The 22670-nt window shown below is 41.4% G+C and overlaps 2 protein-coding genes across 11 annotated transcripts in view; one reads left to right on the top strand and one right to left on the bottom strand.

Moving 5' to 3' along the window:
• LOC117445202 (3',5'-cyclic-AMP phosphodiesterase 4C-like) overlaps nucleotides 1-8029 on the top strand; it is a 168307-nt gene extending 160278 nt beyond the window's left edge. For 6 of the 8 annotated variants that reach the window (XM_034080679.2, XM_034080678.2, XM_034080682.2 and 3 more), the window contains 6 exons: nucleotides 491-655; nucleotides 750-849; nucleotides 1406-1560; nucleotides 2052-2174; nucleotides 3289-3471; nucleotides 4106-8029. In XM_034080679.2, coding sequence (XP_033936570.1) covers nucleotides 491-655; nucleotides 750-849; nucleotides 1406-1560; nucleotides 2052-2174; nucleotides 3289-3471; nucleotides 4106-4636 — 1257 coding nt within the window. In that variant the 3' untranslated portion in view covers nucleotides 4637-8029. The remainder of the gene's footprint in view (nucleotides 1-490; nucleotides 656-749; nucleotides 850-1405; nucleotides 1561-2051; nucleotides 2175-3288; nucleotides 3472-4105) is intronic. The other 2 variants (XM_034080681.2, XM_034080686.2) reach the window with 1 other exon arrangement.
• A 600-nt stretch (nucleotides 8030-8629) lies between these two features.
• On the bottom strand, nucleotides 8630-20431 carry LOC117445204 (gamma-interferon-inducible lysosomal thiol reductase-like). 3 transcript variants are annotated; one of them, XM_034080688.2, is made up of 7 exons: nucleotides 20245-20431; nucleotides 18892-19080; nucleotides 14179-14250; nucleotides 14009-14098; nucleotides 9858-10010; nucleotides 9153-9221; nucleotides 8630-8871 (listed from the first exon to the last, which is right to left on the bottom strand). In XM_034080688.2, the coding sequence occupies exons 1-7, from the start codon at nucleotides 20383-20385 to the stop codon at nucleotides 8812-8814; spliced, it is 774 nt and encodes a 257-aa protein (XP_033936579.1). In that variant the 5' UTR covers nucleotides 20386-20431; the 3' UTR covers nucleotides 8630-8811. The 3 variants fall into 3 exon arrangements, with proteins under 3 accessions (XP_033936579.1, XP_033936578.1, XP_033936580.1); XM_034080687.2 differs by having other exon boundaries at nucleotides 8781-8871; nucleotides 9153-9233; XM_034080689.2 differs by lacking the exon at nucleotides 9153-9221 and having other exon boundaries at nucleotides 8786-8871.
• Nucleotides 20432-22670: the final 2239 nt, after the last annotated feature.

Genomic DNA, 22670 nt, shown 5'->3' with positions numbered 1-22670 from the left:
AGTTGTTAATCCCTGTAGGGTAAATGTGTATTCTTATTTATTCTTTCTTATTTATGGGGAAGTCATTTTTATTTATTCTTTCTTTTTTTATTTCCATTATTGTTTACTTTAATGTTAACTTTTAATTGAGCGTATGTTATGTGGTCAGCTGTCAGCATGTGTGGGTTTATGCAAAAGTGGTATGACACAGAAGAGAAAATATGAAAAATAAATCCCTGCACAGTAACTGTTGTATTTATTATTGACAATAACTGAAAATACCCTTGAAAGAAAGTTAAGATTATATATTTTTTTACATGATTCAGGATGTAAATTGCAGTGAGGAAGTAACTGTCACTATGAAGTTGTATTTTACTCCCACTGTGACACACCAAGAGTCTGCTGGTTGCAGAAAAAACTAAATGTAACTTTCCGTTAATTGAATTTACACCACAGAAGAGAAAATGTATCCTTAATGTGACTTTGATTCTCTCCTCTTCCTCTTCATCAGGAGCGAGACCTTCTGAAAACCTTTAAGATCCCAATGGACACCTTCATCACCTTAATGATGACCTTGGAGGACCACTACCATGCAGACGTAGCTTATCACAACAGCATTCATGCAGCGGACGTGGTGCAGTCCACCCACGTGCTCCTGTCCACCCCCGCTCTGGAGGTGAGCTGAGGAAGATGGTGATGTTTTACTTCATGTTCATTGTCAAAATACGAGATGGTTAATGTACAATGTTTCCGTTCTTCGTCTATTCCAGGCGGTGTTCACAGACCTGGAGATCATGGCTGTGCTGTTTGCTACTGCCATCCATGATGTCGACCATCCAGGAGTTACCAACCAGTTCCTGATCAACACAAGTAGGTTCTCCTCTGTCTCTGCACACACCAATCAACAGGTTTTATACACCTGAGGGATTTCAGATTATCTCAAGAAAAGTTTACAATGTTTTAAGAAGAGAACACAGATGATCTCAACCAGCATTTTAATATCTTAATTTAATATGTGACAACATTTTAAAGACGTTAAATGTTTTATATACAAATATATACATGAATACACATTTATAAATCACTTTTCATATTCAAAACACTTAATTTGTTGCCTGGGTGTTAATTTGCAAAGGCACATAGAGTACTACAGTAACATAATGAAGGAACAATTAAAAAACGACATTAAGAAACATGGATAATAAAACACATCAGACATTCAGGAAATGTTCAGACACTTTTAAATAATTTGGAATAGTCCAATTTGTCATTTCACTCAGTTATCAAGTGATATTCTTACAGATTGAACTTTTACTTGAGTATAATTTGTTTCGACTATTATTCTAACTCAGAATGCTAAACTATACAAATGATATTAAGGTTTCCCATTATACAGTTTTGACCGTTTCCACCCACATCTCTGCAGGTTCAGAGCTGGCGCTGATGTACAACGATGCCTCGGTGCTGGAGAACCACCACCTCGCTGTCGGCTTCAAACTGCTGCAAGAAGACAACTGTGACATCTTCCAAAACCTGAGCAAGAAACAGAGAGAATCCCTCCGAAAGATGGTGATCGACATGGTGAGACTGCTGCACTTATTTCATGGTGATATCCTTTTCATGTGTGCTCGAACACAACTGTACTGTAGCTTTAGATTTAGAGCCGCTGATGGGAAAATGTTAAATAATGCTGTTTTCAGCCACATTTTGAGGTTTATAATTGTCTCTGTTTTATGTATAGCCACAGTAGAATATCACACTGATAAATTACTTGACTGTTAAGGTTTCACTTGGGGACAGAGATGCTGTGATCCAGGGCCAGGGGTATAACTCAGTTACTGCTGCAGTGAAGCTAACAGACAATACCATCTCTGTTGTTTTTTTAGAATCAAATGTATTAACACTTTGCAAAGGTGAATATATTTTAAGAGAAGCACAATAACATTAACCCCTATCTGTCAGTAAGCTCACATACTTTTGCAAAAAGACTCATTTCATATATACACCGCATGTACAGGTCACATGGGAAGCGTGAGTCATTCAGTCGATAATGTGTTGAATCTCTTTATTAGGTGCTCGCCACAGACATGTCCAAACACATGAACTTATTGGCGGACATGAAGACGATGGTGGAGACCAAGAAGGTCACCAGTCTGGGCGTCCTGCTGCTAGACAACTACTCTGACCGCATCCAGGTGAGTTTATTGTTTATTAGGATCCCCATTAGCTGGTGCATAACAACAGCTAATCTTCCTGGGGTCCACAAATAACATAAAACATGACATTCGACAGTACATTACAAGACAATGATACAAATCGTGTACGGCGTACATTTTCCTTCAAACAGTGACTTTCATATCAACCATCACATACAGCTTATTTTCCTATTCCCCATTTCCTTGGAAAGAAAAAGAAAAAAGAACAATAATAATAATAGTGATTTTACAAATGTCTCCCTTCGCTTCCTTTAGAGTAAAAACAAACTAAACAAATACAATCCTCATCATAACTGTGAAAGGCTGTGTGAGTACGCCCCTTTCTGTAAATCAGAACACAGACACATGTGTAAACTCATTCAGTAAGTACACACTTCTTAAATAACATCATGCAGACAAAACAAATATGTATTCCGTCACCATAGATCCCACACATGGCAGCAGCATGTTTCACATGATGTTTCCACACTGACCTTCACACACAACAAACTGAATAGCTGTTGGTACAGTGTGTAGCAGAGGGTTAATGTGAAGGTGCTGCTGCCTGCTGGACACAGGGGTCATTGCATCTGTACTGAGCTGGACCAATCTGTGTTGGATCAGGGCAGTGGGGTATTCTCAGGAGGAAAAAAACCCTGCATTTTCAAGAATCAAGTCACAAAATCCCAAGTTTACGAGAGTAAAATGTTCTCCAAAGTTTTTATAGTAAAAATGAGCATGTAAAAAAACCATTTTGAGATTAAACTCAGAACATTCTGAGAAATCTGAAAAAGTGTGTTTATTATCAAAGAACCTTTTCACTTCACTAATCAAGGTTTGATCACAGCACCATCTCAAAAACTAAAGAGTTTATAATCTATTTTCTTTCCTTGTAAATTCTCATTTAAAACGTTAAGTTCAGAAAGTGTTTTGATGGAAAATAACCCCTGACAACTACAATGGCTCTAATACGACTTTGTAGTACAGGGTTAAGATGTCTTTAGATAAAGTCAAAGAAATGCTCGTTATATTTCTGAAGTTATCACCCCTGTTTGTCCTGAGTCATTGTGGTGGAGGTTTGGAAACAGAGTCTGACTGAGCCTCTCTCCTCCAGGTTCTGCAGAACATGGTCCACTGTGCCGACCTGAGCAACCCAACCAAACCGCTGGAGATCTACCGCCAGTGGACGGACCGCATCATGGAAGAGTTCTTCACCCAGGGAGACCGAGAGCGGGACAAAGGCATGGAGATCAGCCCCATGTGCGACAAACACAACGCCTCCGTAGAGAAGACCCAGGTAACCACTGACACACTGGGATGTAGGGAAACGACGGAAATGTTTAAAACTTCAAGGAGTTAAAAATAAACATTAGTGTTCATCTTTATTTTTAACGAGGTCCTTTCAATCTTTTACATTATGAACACATCATCGTTACCTGAACAAAAATCCTGAATATTTAATATATCAGGCATTTAAATACAGAACTCCGTTGTTAATGTTTTACATATTAGTCAGGATATTACTTCTCAGTATATCTTTGAATTACATTACCAAAAAAAAGATATTTGTTAATCATATGACGTTAATATAGGCGTTTGTCTCAACTAAACAGTTGGTGTTGAAATCACATCCTCTGTGTTTTTGACTGCTGGCAAGTTCAGCAGGAAACATGACAGGAGAAAATATCAAAGTTGTATCTCTTTTATTGTGCGGTGTGATGACGGTCACAATTATAACAAATAAGAATGATAAAAGTCAGCAATGAGAATATTAATATAAATGGTAAGACATTCAGAGTCATCCAAAATGTCCTTGAGGAACTGAAAACGTCATTTTACCATCGTTTTTCTTTAGTAAGCAGAATTGTACTCATCCTGTCATATTTGTGTGTTTATGATTTCTACTAATGATATATCATTTCTATGACCAGGTGGGCTTCATTGACTACGTTGTCCACCCTCTGTGGGAGACATGGGCGGACCTGGTGCACCCTGACGCTCAGGACATCCTGGACACCCTGGAGGACAACAGGGATTGGTACCAGAGCATGATCCCCCGCAGCCCCTCGCCCACCAGCCCCGAGGAGCACCGCGTGGAGGCGCTGCCAGGAGCTGTAGAAGCGGGGGGGGCTGTCTCCTCAGGAGGGGACAAGTTCCAGTTTGAACTCACTCTGGAGGAGGAAGAGGAGGACGAGGAGGAGGAGGTGGAGTCTGACCTGGAGAGCCCCCTGGAGGAGGAGTCAGGTGGGGAGCGGCAGCGGGACTCCTCCTCCCCCTCTCTGTCCCCAGACCCCCGCAGCAGGTACCGCCCCCCCTCGCCTCACCCGTCCCGGAACCCGGCTACCATGTCAGTGCGGAGCCCCCACAGGACGCTGGCCTCCCCGGGACGGGAGGGGGCCGACAGGGACCGAGAACTGAGCCAGGAGGGGGAGGGGGTGGCGTGCCTTCGTATGGGGACGTAACAACCAGCACCACCTGCCCCCCCCCCCCTCCCCCGAGAGACAGGAGACGGGATGAGGAAAGGCGGGGGCGGGGCAGGCCTCTACCGATGAAGTCTGTAAAATCACTACAGTCCCTTTACACTGGAGACACCCGCTCTGGAGCACAGAGGGACGTTCCCTCCCCTGTTTTATTTTATATTTCGACAAGATGAATCGTCTCAGCCTCTCTTTGGGTGCCTGATTGTGTCCGTCCTGCTTTGTTGTAGCTTCAGAGTGTCCCAGACAAAGACTGCTGCATTTTAACCAGGAAGAAGAGTGAGTGGAGCCGAGGTGGGACACTCTAACATGAACAAAAGGTAAAAGGAAATGTCTTCCTCTAAAATAACTGATTGTGACATTCAGACACGAGAATGAGGATGCCATGGTTTGACAGGGTCTTATATATATCATATATTTTGCACCATAGTTTCGAATGTTTGGATATGGAATTACTGTTGGAATAAGTGAGTATGATTTCTTTGTTTGAGAATGATGTGAGAAATGAATTATTTTTACCAAATACAGGATGTAGATGAGAGTAAGTCGAAGGACCTAAACCTCAGGGTATGAAGGGAAATCTAATGTAGCATGGATGTAGTGGGTTCCCCTCACCCTCGAACACATCTGTCTTTCCTGTTTGATTTACCTCCAAACTAGAGACACACCTGAGACTTTGTTTAACGGCGTGTCTCTGCATTTAATTAAAACCCTTTAATAGAGAATTTGGCAAATGAAGCAATCACTTAGTATATATTTAAACCTGATTGTAACAGCACAGAGATTGAACACTGAAGAAGCCTGAACCCCAGTCTCGCCTGTTGAAGATGTAAAAGACACCACCTGTATAATTAGTTTGGGCTTTATTTTTTTACCTGAGGAGATTTTAAATGGTGTCATAGTTTTAGTGTTTCAAACTGTTCCTTGTTGTACATTTGTGCTGGTCTTGTCTGTGTTTATGTGCTTAAAAAGCATTTTTTATCAGGGTGCCTCCGGTCCACAGTAGCACTTTACTGTATCTGCCCTTCAGCTCTTCTCTTCAGTCACTCAAAGGACTTCGTCCACTGCAGGCCGACTGAGGATCACACGGCACGTCTCTCCACAAGGCAGGGCAGGAAAATCAGCGATTATCAACAATTTCACAAAATGATTGGACCAACAGCAAAATTCACAACCTTTTGGTGGTCTAAGTATAATAAATAGTTAGTCTACTTTTTGCCTCAGTTTCTTAAGGAACCCATTAAACCATTTATTGAAAAAAGAAATATATAACAGGTATATAAAAGATATTCACATGGTTTGCACTTTTAAAGGCAAATGTATTACTGCAATGTTCTCTAAGTTTATCCTAGGTTCAAGATTTAAATCCAAAGCTGCCTTTTTGAAACAACAAAGTATTGTCTCTGATGTAAGATTAGAAATTGTTCCCACTTATGATCTGCTTAACTACAAATTATTATGATGTAGACAAAACATGTGAGAATAACCTTAATTCATATTTGCCTGACAGCAGCCCAGAAACAGATGATTATTTTCTTACTCACACTTTGAAGGACATTGCTGGTGTTATTTAAACAGTTTCCTTGTTGTGAGCAGATCCCATGAAAAGACTAAATGTTCTCAATACTTTCCTCCTGCGGCTCTCAGCACAGAGAGCATTTTTAAAAATGTGTCTTAAATACAAATATTTGTATTTAATTCTACTTTTTTAGCAAACATAACTATTGGACTTCTTTTATCTGATTAAACATGTATTAATATATATCAATATTATACAATTATTAATGAGATATTTATATTGTCCAACAGCAGGACAGTGGATCAGGATTGATCTCAAATAAGCTAGTGCACATCCCCATAATGAAGCAATATGTCTCTCAATGTAGCTCACTGATGTCTTTTGAATATTTCCGGCACAACAATAGAGGTCTATCGACAGCTGTTGATTTTTTTATCTTTTCATGGGGGTTGTTGACAGTAACACAAATATGAAATATCATAAAATGAATCCAGTGATTGGGACATTTTGTTATTTCTACACCTCAAAATTAATATCATGCTGAAGATTGTTTATTTTCTGGAACTAAACAAACAGATTGTTCATTTGGATACAATCTTTCCAGATAAGTCACCATACTGTTCCTTTCCTGCCCTGCAGACAAATTCTGATGAAGAGATCAGACGTTGCTAACAGAAATTAATCAAACTAAACCGATTCTCATTTGATATGACTGTGTGCCAGAAGTGTTGAAAACACACGATCATCTGCCAGCCTACAATGCTGTACATTTTTACACAAGAGATTTTATCAAAGTCAAGGACTTTATAGAGTTAGTTTTTACCAATGATACGTGTTGCCAGTATTTAAAGCCGACCATCCGTTAGATTTTGTGCAGCTCATGATCAGTCTGTGCAGCCCTGTCCTAACCAGATAGCTGCAACTTGAACATGTATGTAGTTTCAGGAGTCGCTGAGGTCGAAAGACCAGGAAGCAGCACGCACTACACAGAGATATGATGCACTTCCTGGTCAGGCACTCGTAGAAAACAGTATTTCATTAAGTCAGCTAGTAAGCTTTACTGATCAGCCTTACATGTGATAGAAGTGGTGGGAGCCTATTGTTAAAGGACCATTATGCTGTTTTAACATGCCGAGCCAAAGCATCGTTTGATCTACAGTTCTGAAAAAAATCAAATAAAACTGCTCCATCCCGGGCTTTCGGAAATAATAAAATCTCAACAAATCGGAAGAAGTTATTAGGGTTGTCCCAGATAGTTTTATATTGAATTGACAACATTCATATTCTAAATCCAAATGCTGCACATTCTTTAATCTGTATTCTGCCTAAAGCAGTTGCCCTTGGAAAGCTATAAAGATTGTTCTAAAAAGATGTAGACCTAATTATTAAAAGTTGCTCTGTGGCTCATTAAGCTACCTCTCCCTTTTCCAGCTTTGGCTCTTGGAACCAAATGTCTGTGTGCAGTAAAGCCTTTCAACTCACACTGCTATGAAGTTATAGTTCCTGCTTAACATCGGTTTAAAAAGCACAGTCTCAAGTTAGTTACATTTTGACTGAAATAAAAACAGGAGCTAAGACCAACAGAAATGTAGTATTTTGTATAATGTTATAAAAAATATAAAAGAAAATTCCTTTAATTTAGTGCTTTCCTCTCTGTGACAGTAAAGCTAGCTAGCTAGCTCTCCTGAAGCAAAGGAAGAGATACGTTTTTAAATATGCAATAAACTTAAGCTTGAGTAGTTGGCACAGTGACGGATCATTTTAAGATGTTGTTCAAAGTTCCTCTATCTTCATGCAGAACAGGCAAGTAAAGCTTTCTTTTTATAGTAGTTTTTAAACAGTTAAACAAAGCTTCACACACATCCCAAAAAGAATCAATAAAGTAAAAACACTGTTCTATATTTTACATCATAAATTACAAAGACACAGCCCAAAAAATAGAAATATGCCAAACATACAAGTTCGGCATGGCATTTGTAACAATTTGGTGATTTTAAATATTTAACAGTAGATTTCAGATCTCAGTGATTGTTGGCGTTAGCTCGGCATGTTAGCACAGCAGTGGCTCTTTACAGGAAGACATCAGTGCCATACTGTACAGTGTTAAACGTCTCTGTTGTTGTGTCGCGCTGATACTGCCAACATTAATGTTCATGCCGTCTGTTTTCTCTGTGTCGTGCAAACCTCTATAAAAAGATATGTATTCTTCAAAAGTATCTGTCGAGACAAAGTACTGTATCATAGGACATTTGATTTTATGTTCTGGAGCCTAAAAAAGTATACATTAAAACGTATACACCTGCCACTCCAATGTTTTCTTTTGTCAAAGAAAATAACTATTTTTGTTTCTCCTTCTAAGCCAAAAGACTCGAGTTCAGGGTGTTTTAATTGAAAATGCCAATAAATAATATGAAAATCCATCAATGCGTTTTAATAATTTTTTTATTTATTTTACGACTCAAAACGTTTTTTTCAAGTGGAAGAAATCTAAATTAAAGAACTATGGTACATGTCACACGTATGTATTCCACTTTCAAAATAAAACCACACTGCATGATCTCGCATCCACAGTTATCAACTATATTAAACATGATTTTGATGTCGTTTGGTACGTTATGCATGTTATTATTTGCCGCTGTGATCAGCAGAAGCTTCTGTTCAGTCTGACCGGAGCTCCGTTGCAGGCTGGAGGCTTCACACCCTGAAGACACAACACACAGTCACCACACAAACACAGTCACCACACACACAGTCAACACACACACACAGTCAACACACACACACACAGGTTAATAACTGACAAATATTCAAACAAACAAAACCTGCATTTTAGTTCTGATACACATCGTCAGATTGAGCAGAACGACTATCTCCCTCTTTGGCATCCTTTTATAAGAATTCTTCTCCCAGCACTGATAGTAACCAAATTACCAAAGTACAGTCACAGTAACAAGACAAATATATAAATAATATAGTCCTTACTTTGTAGAGTTGGCAAACCAAGCTAAAGAGGGATGACATTGCCTTGTCCTCGTTATCTTCTGTGTATTCCTGGGACACAAACTGTTTATGATCTTTAAATCATTTAAAGCAGCTATACATTACAGACACACATCCAGCAGTAGACTACAGTATCATGATTCTGAGTATTTTATAAGATAAGTATTTGACCTTCAAATAGAATGGAGAACATCCAAATTAGATACCATTTTAACCTCACAGTTTACAGTGCTTTGCACAGCTTTTGAATATGTGCTGCAGAATTATTAACACATTCAGTAGAATGAATGTTGATTTATAAAATGTTCCTTTGGAATGAGTAAACTGTATTCAACCAGGAGGGGGGGGGGAAAGGGGTTTTGTGACGGTTTCTCAATGTGAGAACAAACAGAGAACTTTAAGTAAAGTGTGTACATTGTACAACACTTATAACCACAAAAAGATGTATGGGGTTGAACAATTGCAAAACAGTCCTTGCTAAACTAAACCTTTAAAATAGTTTGAGACAGAATCATCATCTCCTCTGCAGATCAGTCTTTATATTCGAGTAGTGACTCAAATATTCTGACGAAATAATTAAAAAGTCGTATTCTACCTTTCTGGTCAAGAAAAGTGGAACTAAGAACTGCATTACTTTGTGTCTAGGTAACACTTTGTACCCATCATTATTAGCTGTGTGCGTTTTACCCCGTAGAAGGTGACCCATGGGACGTGTGTGTGAGTGGGGCTCAGTGCTCTGGTCATGACAGCGTTGGCGTGCATCAGCTGGTTTCCCAGATCGCCCGTCACACAGGAGGAGACCCTCGCCCAGGAGACGGAGGGGGCGTACAGCTGGAGACACTGACACACACATTGAGAAACACATATATCCATAGATAAAAGCAGGAGTCTTAAAAAGGTTTAGATATGTTTTGAAACCACCGCCCATGCAGTTTTTGACACAGTAAAGTTAGCATGTGCAGACTAATTTACTTTTGTTGATGTTTTCTAAAGGAACATTTCACTTTTTATGTCAATAGTTTACAGAGCTTCTTACTATGGCTCCTACCAAATCATCAGATTTTTTTTTATTAAAAAAAAAAGTTACTGGTCTTCACTCATTAGTAAGCAAATTAGAGAAATATTATACTCTTGTAATAAAGTTTTTAGGTGGTAAAATTCGGAGGTACGGTGGGGCAAAAAGTATTTAGTCAGCCACCAATTGTGCAAGTTCTCCCACTTAAAAAGATGAGGGATGCCTGTAATTTTCATCCTAGGTACACTTCAACTATGAGAGACAGAATGGGGGAAAGAATCCAGGAAATCACATTGTAGGATTTTTAATGAATTAATTGGTAAATTCCTCGGTAAAATAAGTATTTGGTCACCTACAAACAAACAAGATTTCTGGCTCTCACAGACCTGTAACTTCTTCTTTAAGAGCCTCCTCTGTCCTCCACTCGTTAACTGTATTAATGGCACCTGATTGAACTCGTTATCAGTATAAAAGACACCTGTCCACAACCTCAAAAAGTCACACTCCAAACTCCACTATGGCCAAGACCAACGAGCTGTCAAAGGACACCAGAAACAAAATTGTAGACCTGCACCAGGCTGGGAAGACTGAATCTGCAATAGGTAAGCAGCTTGGTGTGAAGAAATCAACTGTGGGAGCAATTATTAGAAAATGGAAGACATATAAGACCACTGATAATCTCCCTCGATATGGGGCTCCACACAAGATCTCACCCCGTGGGATCAAAATGATCACAAGAACGGTGAGCAAAGATCCCAGAACCACACGGGGGGACCTAGTCAATGACCTGCAGAGAGCTGGGACCAAAGTAACAAAGGCTACCATCAGTAACACACTACGCCGCCAGGGACTCAAATCCTGCAGTGCCAGACGTGTCCCCCTGCTTAAGCCAGTACATGTCCAGGCCAGTCTGAAGTTTACTAGAGAGCATTTAGATGATCCAGAAGAGGATTGGGAGAATGTCATATGGTCAGATGAAACCAAAATAGAACTTTTTGGTAAAAACTCAACTAGACATGTTTGGAGGAGAAAGAATGCTGAGTTGCATCCAAAGAACACCATACCTACTGTGAAACATGGGGGTGGAAACATCATGCTTTGGGGCTGTTTTTCTGCAAAGGGACCAGGACGACTGATCCGTGTAAAGGAAAGAATGAATGCGGCCATGTATCGTGAGATTTTGAGTGACAACCTCTTTCCATCAGCAAGGGCATTGAAGATGAAACGTGGCTGGGTCTTTCAGCATGACAATGATCCCAAACACACCGCCCGGGCAACGAAGGAGTGGCTTCGTAAGAAGCATTTCAAGGTCCTGGAGCGGCCTAGCCAGTCTCCAGATCACAACCCCATAGAATATCTTTGGAGGTAGTTGAAAGTCTGTGTTGCCCAGCGACAGCCCAAAACATCACTGCTCTAGAGGAGATCTGCATGGAGGAATGGGCCAAAATACCAGCAACAGTGTGTGAAAACCTTGTGAAGACTTACAGAAAACGTTTGACCTCTGTCATTGCCAACAAAGGGTATATAACAAAGTATTGAGATTAACTTTTGTTATTGACCAAATACTTGTTTTCCACCATAATTTTCAAATAAATTCTTTAAAAATCAGACAGTGATTTTCTGGATTTCTTTTTCTCATTTTGTCTCTCATAGTTGAGGTATACCTAGGATGAAAAGTACAGGCCTCTCATCTTTTTAACTTGCACAATTGGTGGCTGACTAAATACTTTGTTGCCCCACTGTATGTAAGCTTCACGAAGCAAAAATCTATTAAGGATTTTACGAAAAGTGACTCCGATATTTATGTACAGAGAATCTGACCAGATGATCAGAGTCACTATTTACCAAAAAGTCTGTACTGCCTGAAATCCCTGAAGAGAATTGACTGGAACGCAGAGGAGCTGCATATAAACATTTAGCTTTAAGGTTTTAAGAGTGGATTCAGCTTCTGTGTGACTTAATAACAAATTACATGTATGCATTCACAATGTGGTCTATATGCTGTAAAATGTATTATCTCTTCGATTTACACACGGCATCTATTGCACGTCTGTCCGTCCTGGGAGAGGGATCCTTCCTCTGTTGCTCTCCCTGAGGTTTCTCCCATTTTTTCCCCTTAAACTGTGAGTTCTCTCTGGAAGTTTTTCCTTGTACGATGTGAGGGTCTAAGGATAGAGGGTGTCGTTTTTTTTTCTGAACAATCTGTGCTGTTGTATTTGCTGTAAAGTGTCTCTACTGTAGGCTATTTTTATTATATGTACAGCACTTTGGCTCGACCAAAAATTGTTTATAAATGTGCTATATAAATAAAACTTGATTTGAATGTCACCCGAGTGCTAGAAATGTACATTTATTTATTTTTCAAGCTACTTTATGATTCAACAATAAAAAAGTATAGCACATTGGTTTAGTTTTACAGAGCTATAGCTGGACCTTTCTCAATGTTTTACTGACAGTTTCAGGGTCCAGAGTTTTATGAAATATAAAGCCCTGCTTGTTCATCTGACAGCACCTTACAGTATGCAAAAAAAAGACAAAGCTCGAGTTTATTCTGTAGATCAGGAGTCACCAACCTTTTTTAGGATGAGAGCTACTTTCAAATAATAAAACAAGTCGTGAGCTACTTTTACTCCTCTTTTTTTTGTTTTTTGCAGTGTATATATTTAGCACATTTTAACATTATTATATGCTGACCTTTAACCTTTGTGTGCTGTTTGGGTCTGTGGGACCCGTTTTCAGTGTTTACTAAAAGAACATGTATTGCTTTACATGCTTTATATGGGGGCGGACGGGCCTCACCTCCTCTAGGGCGGTCTGGGGGCATGCACCCCCGGGAAGATGTTTTTTTAAATGTTGAAGTTAAATGCATTAATCTGGTGCACTTTGAGCACAACATTAATTTATGGATACAGCTCTCAACACTCAAAATGAAAGGGAGGTGTATACTTTTCAATAATCTTTAGAATATGATCACAACCAATAACAAATAATTTAAACTAGCTTATTCTTATCTTACCTAGTTAGCATTCTTTCTTTTTATTTATGCATATTTTACTAATCACTCTCCTTTTAAACAGTTTTTTTACTGTCCTATAGTACACATTGGAATGATTTCTTACGTTAACTATATTAAATAGATAAAGGTGTGCTCTCCCTAGCTCTCTCTGTCTCACTCACAGAGGCTGTGTGCTCCTCCGTGGCGATGACGGCTTGCGTTAAAAAATAATATTAAACATATTTGTAAAGTGGGGGGACACAAACGGGATTTTGAAAAGTGGGGGGGACATGTGCCACAGTGACGCGTCCTAAAACCCGGAAGTAAACTCCTCCGGAGAAATTGCATTGGTTTTTGTCGAAGGAACCGGAAGTGGTAAAAGGCTAACTTACTTCCGGGTTTTAGGACGCGTCACTGTGGCACTCTATGGGGCTGATGTGTTGTGTAGATCCTGCCAGAAGGAAAATCACAGTCACACTCCTTATGAATCGGTGAGCTGCCGCTCCACATTGCTTTTCTTCCCGACTGCAACGCTGGTCCCACAAATCAAGCAAGAACGTGATTGGTCGATATTCATTGTGGGGGTGGAGGAGGGGTGTTCGATAGATATAGAGTTGTAGTAAGTAGATAGAGTTTGCTATGATTGAGGTTTCGTTTATGCATAGGGTAGATTCTTTTAAATTACATTTCCTTTTTTGTTTTGTGTATTTTTTACATTTGCTTGGCGAGCTATTTTTAGAACATGCCCCGCGGGCGACTCACGATGCCCCTGCAGGCGAATAAGTGCCCGCGGGCACCGTGTTGGCTACCCCTGCTGTAGATACTCACAGGCTGGGAAGCATTCAGGACATTTGCAGCAGACTCCATGCAGTAGATGATCTGAAAGGCTGAGTGTCCGGTTAAATGGATGATACAGGCCTGAGGAACACATCAATCAACCTCATGTCAGCATGTTGCACTGTTAAAAAATGACAGTGTGCGTAATGAAACATTCAAACCTCAATCATGTTCCCTCTGCATTCAGGCTCTCCATGCTGACAGGTGAAGGGAGAATTCACTGATGGAAGCTCCTAAAAGAAAAGTTTGAACTATTAGTCTGCATAAGATTGCAGGCACGTGCACAGACATCAAAGTGGGCTTGAGCCCCTGCCCTTTTTCTTCCTCCAGAGAAAGTGCCCTTTTTAAATAAATTAATGAATATATATATCTACTGGTGTTTGCGCACAGTTTCCCTTTCCAAAAAGATATTGATTTAATACAAAATAAAAATATCAGGTCGGGAGATTAGACTGAAGTTCCGATGCTCTCTCTACCCTCCCTCCCTCCCTCCACGTCTCGCGCACAGTGGTGCAGACATCGGCAGTCACTTCAGACAGACAGGTAGCAGCACCTCCCACCTTACTGTCCCATGTTATGCCGGCTTTTCTGAAGGTGAGTGGTGATGAATAAATTACTAAACTACCAGCTTACAGCTAATTAGCCAAAAGACAAAAACAAACCTCTCTGAAGAACCAGCACCTTACCGTGGTAGAGAGGTTTGTGTGCCCTGATGAACCTGGGGGCTGTGTTGTCTGGAACCTTGTGTTACTGGTAGGGTCTCCCATGGCCAATTGGTCTCAGGCAAGGGGCCAGACTAAGATTGGTTCAAAAGACCTCATGAAAGGAAAAACAAGATGTGAGGATACCCGGCCCGGAGGAAGCCCGGGGTCCCTTTCTGGAGCCAGGCCCAGAAGGAGGACTCGTCGGCGAGCGTCTGGTGGCCGGGCTTGCCACGTAGCCCGGCCGGGCCCAGCCCGAAAAGGCAACGTGGGCAACACCTCCGCTTCTCCCTCCCACCACCTACGGGAAACAACGATGGGGTCGGGTGCGCTGCCAGAAGGGTGGCAGTGAAAGCGGAGGGTCTCAACGGACCAGACCCGGGCGGCAGAAGCTGGCTTTGGGGACGTGGAACGTCACCTCTCTGGGGGGGGAAGGAGCCGGAGCTTGTGCGGGAGGTGGAGCGGTACCAGTTGGATCTGGTTGGGCTCACCTCTACGCACAGCGTCGGCTCTGGAACCTTACTTCTGGATAGGGGTTGGACTCTATTCTTCTCCGGAGTTGCTCAAGGTCGGAGGCGCCGGAGGTGCTTCGTTGTTGGAGTTTACCCCAGTGGACGAGAGGGTCGCCGCCCTACGCCTGCGGGTTATGGGGGGGAAAACTCTGACTGTTGTGTGTGCTTATGCACCCAACAGCAGTTCAGAGTATACGGCCTTCTTGGAGACCCTGGAAAGAGTCCTGTATGGGGCTCCTGAAGGGGACTCTTTAATCTTGCTGGGAGACTTCAACGCACATGTGGGCAATGATGGAGACACTTGGAGGGGCGTGATTGGGAGGAACGGCCCCCCTGATCTGAACCGGAGTGGTGGTTTGTTACTGGACTTCTGTGCTAGTCATGGATTGGCCATAACAAACACCATGTTCGAACATAAGGATGCTCATAAGTGTACGTGGTACCAGAGCACCCTAGGCAGAAGGTCCATGATCGATTTCGTTATCGTATCATCGGACCTGAGGCCGTATGTTTGACACTCGGGTAAAGAGAGGGGCGGAGTTGTCAACTGATCACCATCTGGTGATGAGTTGGGTCGAGTGGCGGGGGAAGCCTCTGGATAGACCTGGTAAGCCCAAACGTGTAGTTCGGGTGAACTGGGAACGTCTGGAGGAGGCCCAAGTTCAGGAGGCCTTCAACTCGCACCTCCGGCGGAGCTTTTCGTGCATTCCTGTGGAGGTTGGGGACATTGAACCAGAGTGGTCGGTGTTCAAAGCCTCTATTGCCGAAGCCGCGGCGGGGAGCTGTGGTCTCAAGGTCCTAGGTGCCTCAAGGGGCGGTAACCCTCGAACCTCCTGGTGGACACCGGTGGTCAGGGAAGCCGTCCGACTGAAGAAGGAGGCCTTCAGGGATTTGTTATCCCGGGGGACTCCCGAGGCAGTTGCAAGGTACCGACAGGCCCGAAGGGCAGCAGCCTCAGCCGTGGCCGAGGCAAAGCAGCGAGTGTGGGAGAAGTTCGGAGAAGACATGGAGAAGGACTTTCGGGCGGCACCAAAGTTGTTCTGGAAAACTGTCCGACACCTCAGGAGGGGGAAGCAGGGAACCATCCAAGCTGTGTACAGTAAGGATGGGACGTTGTTGACCTCAACTGATGGAGTGTTAGGGCAATGGAAGGAACACTTTGAGGAACTCCTGAACCCGACAACTCCACCCTCTATGTTAGAGGCAGAGCTGGAGTATGACGGGGGATCAACACCAATCTCCCGGGGGGAGGTCACTGAGGTCGTCAAACAACTCCACAGTGGCAAAGCCCCGGGGGTGGATGAGATCCGCCCGGAAATGCTGAAGGCTCTGGGTGTTGAGGGACTGTCATGGTTGACACGTCTCATCAATGTTGCGTGGAAGTCGGAAACAGTGACGAAGGAGTGGCAGACCGGGGTGGTGGTCCCCCTTTTTAAAAAGGGGGATCAGAGGGTGTGTGCCAATTACAGAGGCATCACACTACTCAGCCTCCCCGGGAAAGTTTACTCCAAGGTACTCGAAAGGAGGGTCAGGCCGATTGTCGAACCTCAGATTGAGGAGGAACAATGCGGATTCCGTCCTGGTCGTGGAACGACGGATCAGCTTTTTACTCTCGCAAGGATCCTGGAGGGGGCTTGGGAGTACGCTTATCCGGTCTACATGTGTTTTGTAGACTTGGAGAAGGCATATGACCGAGTTCCCAGGGAGTTACTGTGGGAGGTGCTGCGGGAGTATGGGGTGAGGGGGTCTCTACTCAGGGCCATCCAATCTCTGTACTCCCAAAGTGAGAGCTGTGTCCGGGTCCTCGGCAGTAAGTCGGACCCATTTCCGGTGAGGGTTGGCCTCCGCCAGGGCTGCGCTTTGTCACCAATCCTGTTTGTAATATACATGGATCGGATTTCGAGGCGTAGTCGTGGGGGGGGGGGGGGGGGGGGTCTGCAGTTCGGTGGACTAAGGATTGCACCACTGCTTTTTGCAGATGATGTGGCTTCATCGGTCTTCAGCTTCAGCACTCACTGGATCAGTTCGCAACAGAGTGTGAAGCGGCTGGGATGAGGATCAGCACCTCCAAATCTGAGGCCATGGTTCTCAGCAGGAAACCGATGGACTGTCCACTCCAAGTAGGGAATGAGTCCTTACCCCAAGTGAAGGAGTTCAAGTATCTCGGGGTCTTGTTCTCGAGTGAGGGAACAATGGAGCGTGAGATGGGCCGGAGAATCGGAGCGGTACTGCAGTCGCTTTACCGCACCGTTGTGATGAAAAGGGAGCTGAGCCAGAAGGCAAAGCTCTCTGTCTACCGGGCCATTTTCGTTCCTACCCTCACCTATGGTCATGAAGGATGGGTCATGACTGAAAGAACGAGATCGCGGATGCAAGCAGCCAAGATGGGTTTCCTCCGCCGGGTGGCTGGTGTCTCCCTTAGGGATAAGGTGAGAAGTTCGGTCATCAGGGAGGGACTCGGAGTTGAGCAGCTCCTCCTTCGCGTCGAAAGAAGCCAGTTGAGGTGGTTCGGGCACCTAGTTAGGATGCCACCTGGGCGCCTCCCTAGGGAGGTGTTCCAGGCACGTCCAGCTGGGAAGAGACCAAGGGGTAGACCTAGGACCAGGTGGAGGGATTATATCTCTTCGCTGGCCTGGGAGCGCCTTGGGATCCCCCAGTCAGAGCTGGTTGATGTCGCCAGGGAAAAGAAAGTTTGGGGCTCTCTGCTGGAACTGCTACCCCCGCGACCCGACCACGGATAAGCGGGAGAAGATGGATGGATGGATGGACAAAAACAAATATAGTTAAGTTAGGTAGGCTACTAGCTAATGGATAAATAAGCTCAAGGTTTAGCTAAGGAAATGTATCATGGGCATACAGGCTAATGTAGCCTACTGTACTTAAGGGGAGACAGACACTAAAGGTGAATACAGTCAAATGTGTATCTAATAACATCACAATCGCCACATTGATATGCAAATTAGGCGTTAACTAGTACACTAGTAATAAAGTACTATCTTATCTCTTATCTTAATTAAAATGCGCTAATTTGCATGCAGTGACCAAGGCATTGCAGGTGAAAACAAACAAAAAACAAACAAAAAAGCATATCACCTCACAACTTCCCCAGATAGTTACTTACGTCAAGTCAGTATTTTCCCCTTAAATGTTATGTTTAAATATGCAGATTAGCTTTAAATCTATAGGTGAATTCAGACATGGTAGTAAAACGAACACCATTTATATATGTTTTTTGGAAGTTTTCTTTCCATTAGAGTGAAAGAAAACATGGAAGCAAAATAGACCAAAATAACAAAATGTACAAGTACGTGAAAAACCGATCTTTTTGCCTGTAATGTCCTTAAACAGTAACTTCATAATTTGTATTGTTGGCTGCTCATTTAATAATTAATTAATTTAATTGTACTAGTTTGTTGTCTACTATTGTGCTTAGTGAATACTAAAGAAGACCATTGTCTGTGTTAACTGACTATTTTGTAGAATTCTGTTGAGTATTAAACAATTGCGTGAGTGTGAGGGTATTACAACTTTTTTTATAAGTGATTATGGGAAGTGCCCTTTTTCTCACTTGAGCTCCCGCCCCACAAAATGCCTGTGCACGTCCCTGTATGATTGTATTTATAGCTATTTACAGAGGACGAGGTCACGAGGATCAGGGTACCTTGGCGTTCCCATAGGGGACCAGAGTGACGGTCATGATGTCCTGCAGCATCGTCCAGGTGGGGAAGAGCTGTTGGGAGATGAAGCCTCTGCAGCCTGGACACAAGATCTCATAGTACAGAGTGACGGACACAGGAGGAACAGCCCGGCTCGGTCTGGTAGCATTTAACTCCATACACTGCTTCTGAACCTGGAAACAGAAATAGATGGATGACATGTGTCAAATGTATAAAAGACATACAGCTGTGATGATCTAAGGCTAAGCCATATTTAAACCAATATATTCTTCATAAATCGTCACAGATAGTTTATTGGAAATAAGCTAAAATTACAAGTAAAAAGTTGTTAAATACGTTTTTTTGTAACTGATGCCAAATTAAAACACCATTATTATTTTTTTAATGATATTACATCATACAACTGGGTATGCTTTTTGTCAATGATGAGATAAGATCAGGAAAGTTCCTGTGTTTTTTTACAATGGAAACTAATTCAACAGTATAGTTTTTGAACTAAAACATTTAAAGGTCGTTTGATTAACTGTTTACAGCTACTACTTGCTTTTCCAAGCCGTATTTTTAGGACCCTCTCCAATGAGCATATTGAACACGAGCCAAGGGCCTTATTTCAAAGATAATAAAACTGTTTTGCCTTTCCGCCCCCAACTTTAAACTGATTAAGCGTTTGTCCGGTCACATGAAGAACCACTGCTGTTCAATTTCTAAGGCATGACTCTCATTTAAATCACAGACAGGGAGTTTTCATGTTTATCACAATGCTGCTGCTAACAAACATGTTTACATCATATTTAAAACACATGTTCTATTAAATAAACCAGAATTCCCTTTTTCAAAGATAAGATGGAAAAAAGTGTTAGACTAAATCAACTATTTTCTCATTCATGAGATGAAGAAAAGTTGTTTGACATTTCAAATATTGAGGACATTTACTGTTATGAATTCTCACATACTATAAGATAATTAATACAGCAGGCCATCACGACCGAAAAGATGGAAAGTAAATAGTAAAACATATAGTTTGGCTGGTATGTTCCTATTTTATTCTAATAAACTATATGTAAAAAGACACATCAAAGTTCAACAGCAAAAGAAACAAAAATGAGAGAAGTACATCCCACTTACAGATAAATAACAGAAATAGTAAAACCCCTCTCCATATTTAGCTTTAATTGTATTTATTTATCTTCACATCATCATCTTCAAACATAGAAACAACTGTTATTGTCTTACAGGAGCATTCAGCTTTCTTTGTGTTACAATAGCGAAGCATTTTATGCCATGACCCCATGTGCTACAGGAATAAAATAGACAGCTGTAAATATGGTTCTACTCACATTGCATGCTATTGCTATCTCCAGGGACCGACACCACTGTGAAGGTGGATAGCGGCATGCCGGTTTAGGGTGAGACCCCTCGGAGCTTCCCAAGGAAGTACAGAGGAGTAAAAATCCAGGCAGCAGTCCTGGCAGCTTCATGTTGATCTGAGGAGTCTACAAACACAGCGCAGCAGAGCCCTGAAGCTGCTAAGAGCCGCCCAGCCAATCATCCGCTGATTAGCGCCAGGTGTGAGCTACTGCTGCCTTCATGGAAACTCGGACAAAAGTAGCGAAATACTTTTTTGCCCCACTGTGTATATATATATATATATATATATATATATATATATATTATATATATATATATTATATATGCCTTTTTTGCAGCCCTTTTTTCCAATATTTATTATTGTTATTTAAACAAACCACTATTTGAGGATAATACAAGCAACCATAAAACACTCTTTATCTAGAGAGCCATTGAAGCCCATGAAGAATTTATCTGATGTGACGTAGTGCTGCTTGCCCTGAAGATGCTCTAAAAGTACTTTTTGGAAAAAATAAAACAGGAACATGTATGTGATGTGTAAACGCAGATGATGGATTGCCCCTGTGTATTCAAATGTTAACAGAAATCAATCAACAATATAGAGTTGTGGATTCAAAATGTCAGTAGAGGAAAATCATAATATGTGCTGGTCACTAAAATGAAATATAAGGTCATTGCCAGGGGTTATCACTACAAACCAAGTCCATGGATCGAATAATCCTATTTAAATATATTGGTTGGTAGATGTACAGGAGAAATTACATTATATATATATATACAAAACAGTACTGTACTATTTGGTATGCCAGAAACAGATTAAGTCATTAAGTAAAACCTACAAGTATGCCCTTCCCTATGGAAGCCAGCATATGTATATGAATATTCCAACCTGATCTCACCAGAATGCGTGACTGCACCACGACTCCTTAACACCGCATTGCGTGGTGGACTCACGAACTTTGTTACATTTACGTGTCGGCACCACGCAAACAACCCCAATGTAAAGTGAATGAGGCTTTTTTGTCGTGGTGCACACACGCATTTCTACAACGTCCTGCAGTGAGCTTTTATTCTATAAAACGTTTTTAAAATCTACTTTATAGCTTGTAGTAAGTCACGGGAGGCTTCTTTTATTTTATTTGTATTCATAATCATTTTTATTTTTCGTCAGAATGTATTATGGTGCATTAGTTACGAATTTTTGTTCTCAAAAAACAGTGCATTGTGTGTAATACAACTGTGATTTTAATTAAATTAGTTAGTTTTTAAGGAAGGCCAGAGCTTCAGCTGTGTCAAATAGATTGTTCCCTTTGGTTGATTGGTTTAAGTTGTGTGCAATGCTTTTGTAATTTTCCCCTTCGATTCGGAGAAACAAATATTTGTTCAGTTTAGGATGGCCGAAGACACTACACTACCCAGAATCCTCAGCTATTGTTCCGCGTTGCCTCAAGCTCTGTGATTGGTTGACCTCCAACTGCATTCCATATGAAAAAAAAACGTTTCGTAAAAGATAAATCATACTTTATACAGCAGTGCTTGCTTTACTCTTTGAAAGTCATCACATGAATGCATTGTAAATATTACACATCGGTCGTAGTTCTTTATTTATCTACAGAGATCTGGCCTCAAAATAGACCGGAAACTATTCTTTTACCGTTCTGTTTTAATTTCACAATAAAGTTAGTAGTAATAATTTGTTTTGATATTATTGTTTTTTATTAACTACTCATGTTAAGACCATCTTTTCTGTGTTGCTGTGGGGTTTTTCCATCGCTTTTTTGTTACAAATATCAAAACAATAACAGAATATATCCGTCGTAAACTAAACCAGAAACAGCAGTATATTTTATTTTGTTAACACTGTAAACTTGACAGCTTTTTAACCTATGTTTTTAACCCATACCTCCTACTGGTTAAAGCACGTTATTACACGTTTAGAGTAATATTGAAATCTTGAAAAGGGATGTCCAAAATAGCAATTATATACAGTTTTTAATTAACTATTTGTAGAGAATAACGAGTAATGTATATACTTTATAGGGATCTGCGGATAAATATTTAGTCTTCTCAAGCACCAACAATCATTACATTACATTGCATTTAGCTGATACTTTTATCCAAAGCGACTTACAATAAGTGCATTCGACAAACAAAATACAAGCTTGAAGAAAACAGAATCATAAAGTACATCAGGTTTCATAGAGCCAAAACATTTCAAGTGCTACTCAACTGGCTTTAGATAAGCCAGTCCTCCAATCAAATATCTCTCCTGATTGTTGGCACTTGACAATCACCTTCCCTGTATTTTACTCAGGTGTAACTAAAGTCTGCTTTAAGGGTTGTTTATATTTCACATCATTAATCAGAATCTGTAAAGTAACTCAAATAAATGTAG

The sequence above is a fragment of the Pseudochaenichthys georgianus genome, chromosome 4, assembly GCF_902827115.2.
Source record: "Pseudochaenichthys georgianus chromosome 4, fPseGeo1.2, whole genome shotgun sequence".
Classification (NCBI taxonomy): domain Eukaryota; kingdom Metazoa; phylum Chordata; class Actinopteri; order Perciformes; family Channichthyidae; genus Pseudochaenichthys; species Pseudochaenichthys georgianus.
Note: the sequence above shows the minus strand (reverse complement) of the source record. Positions and strands in the feature narration are given on the sequence as shown.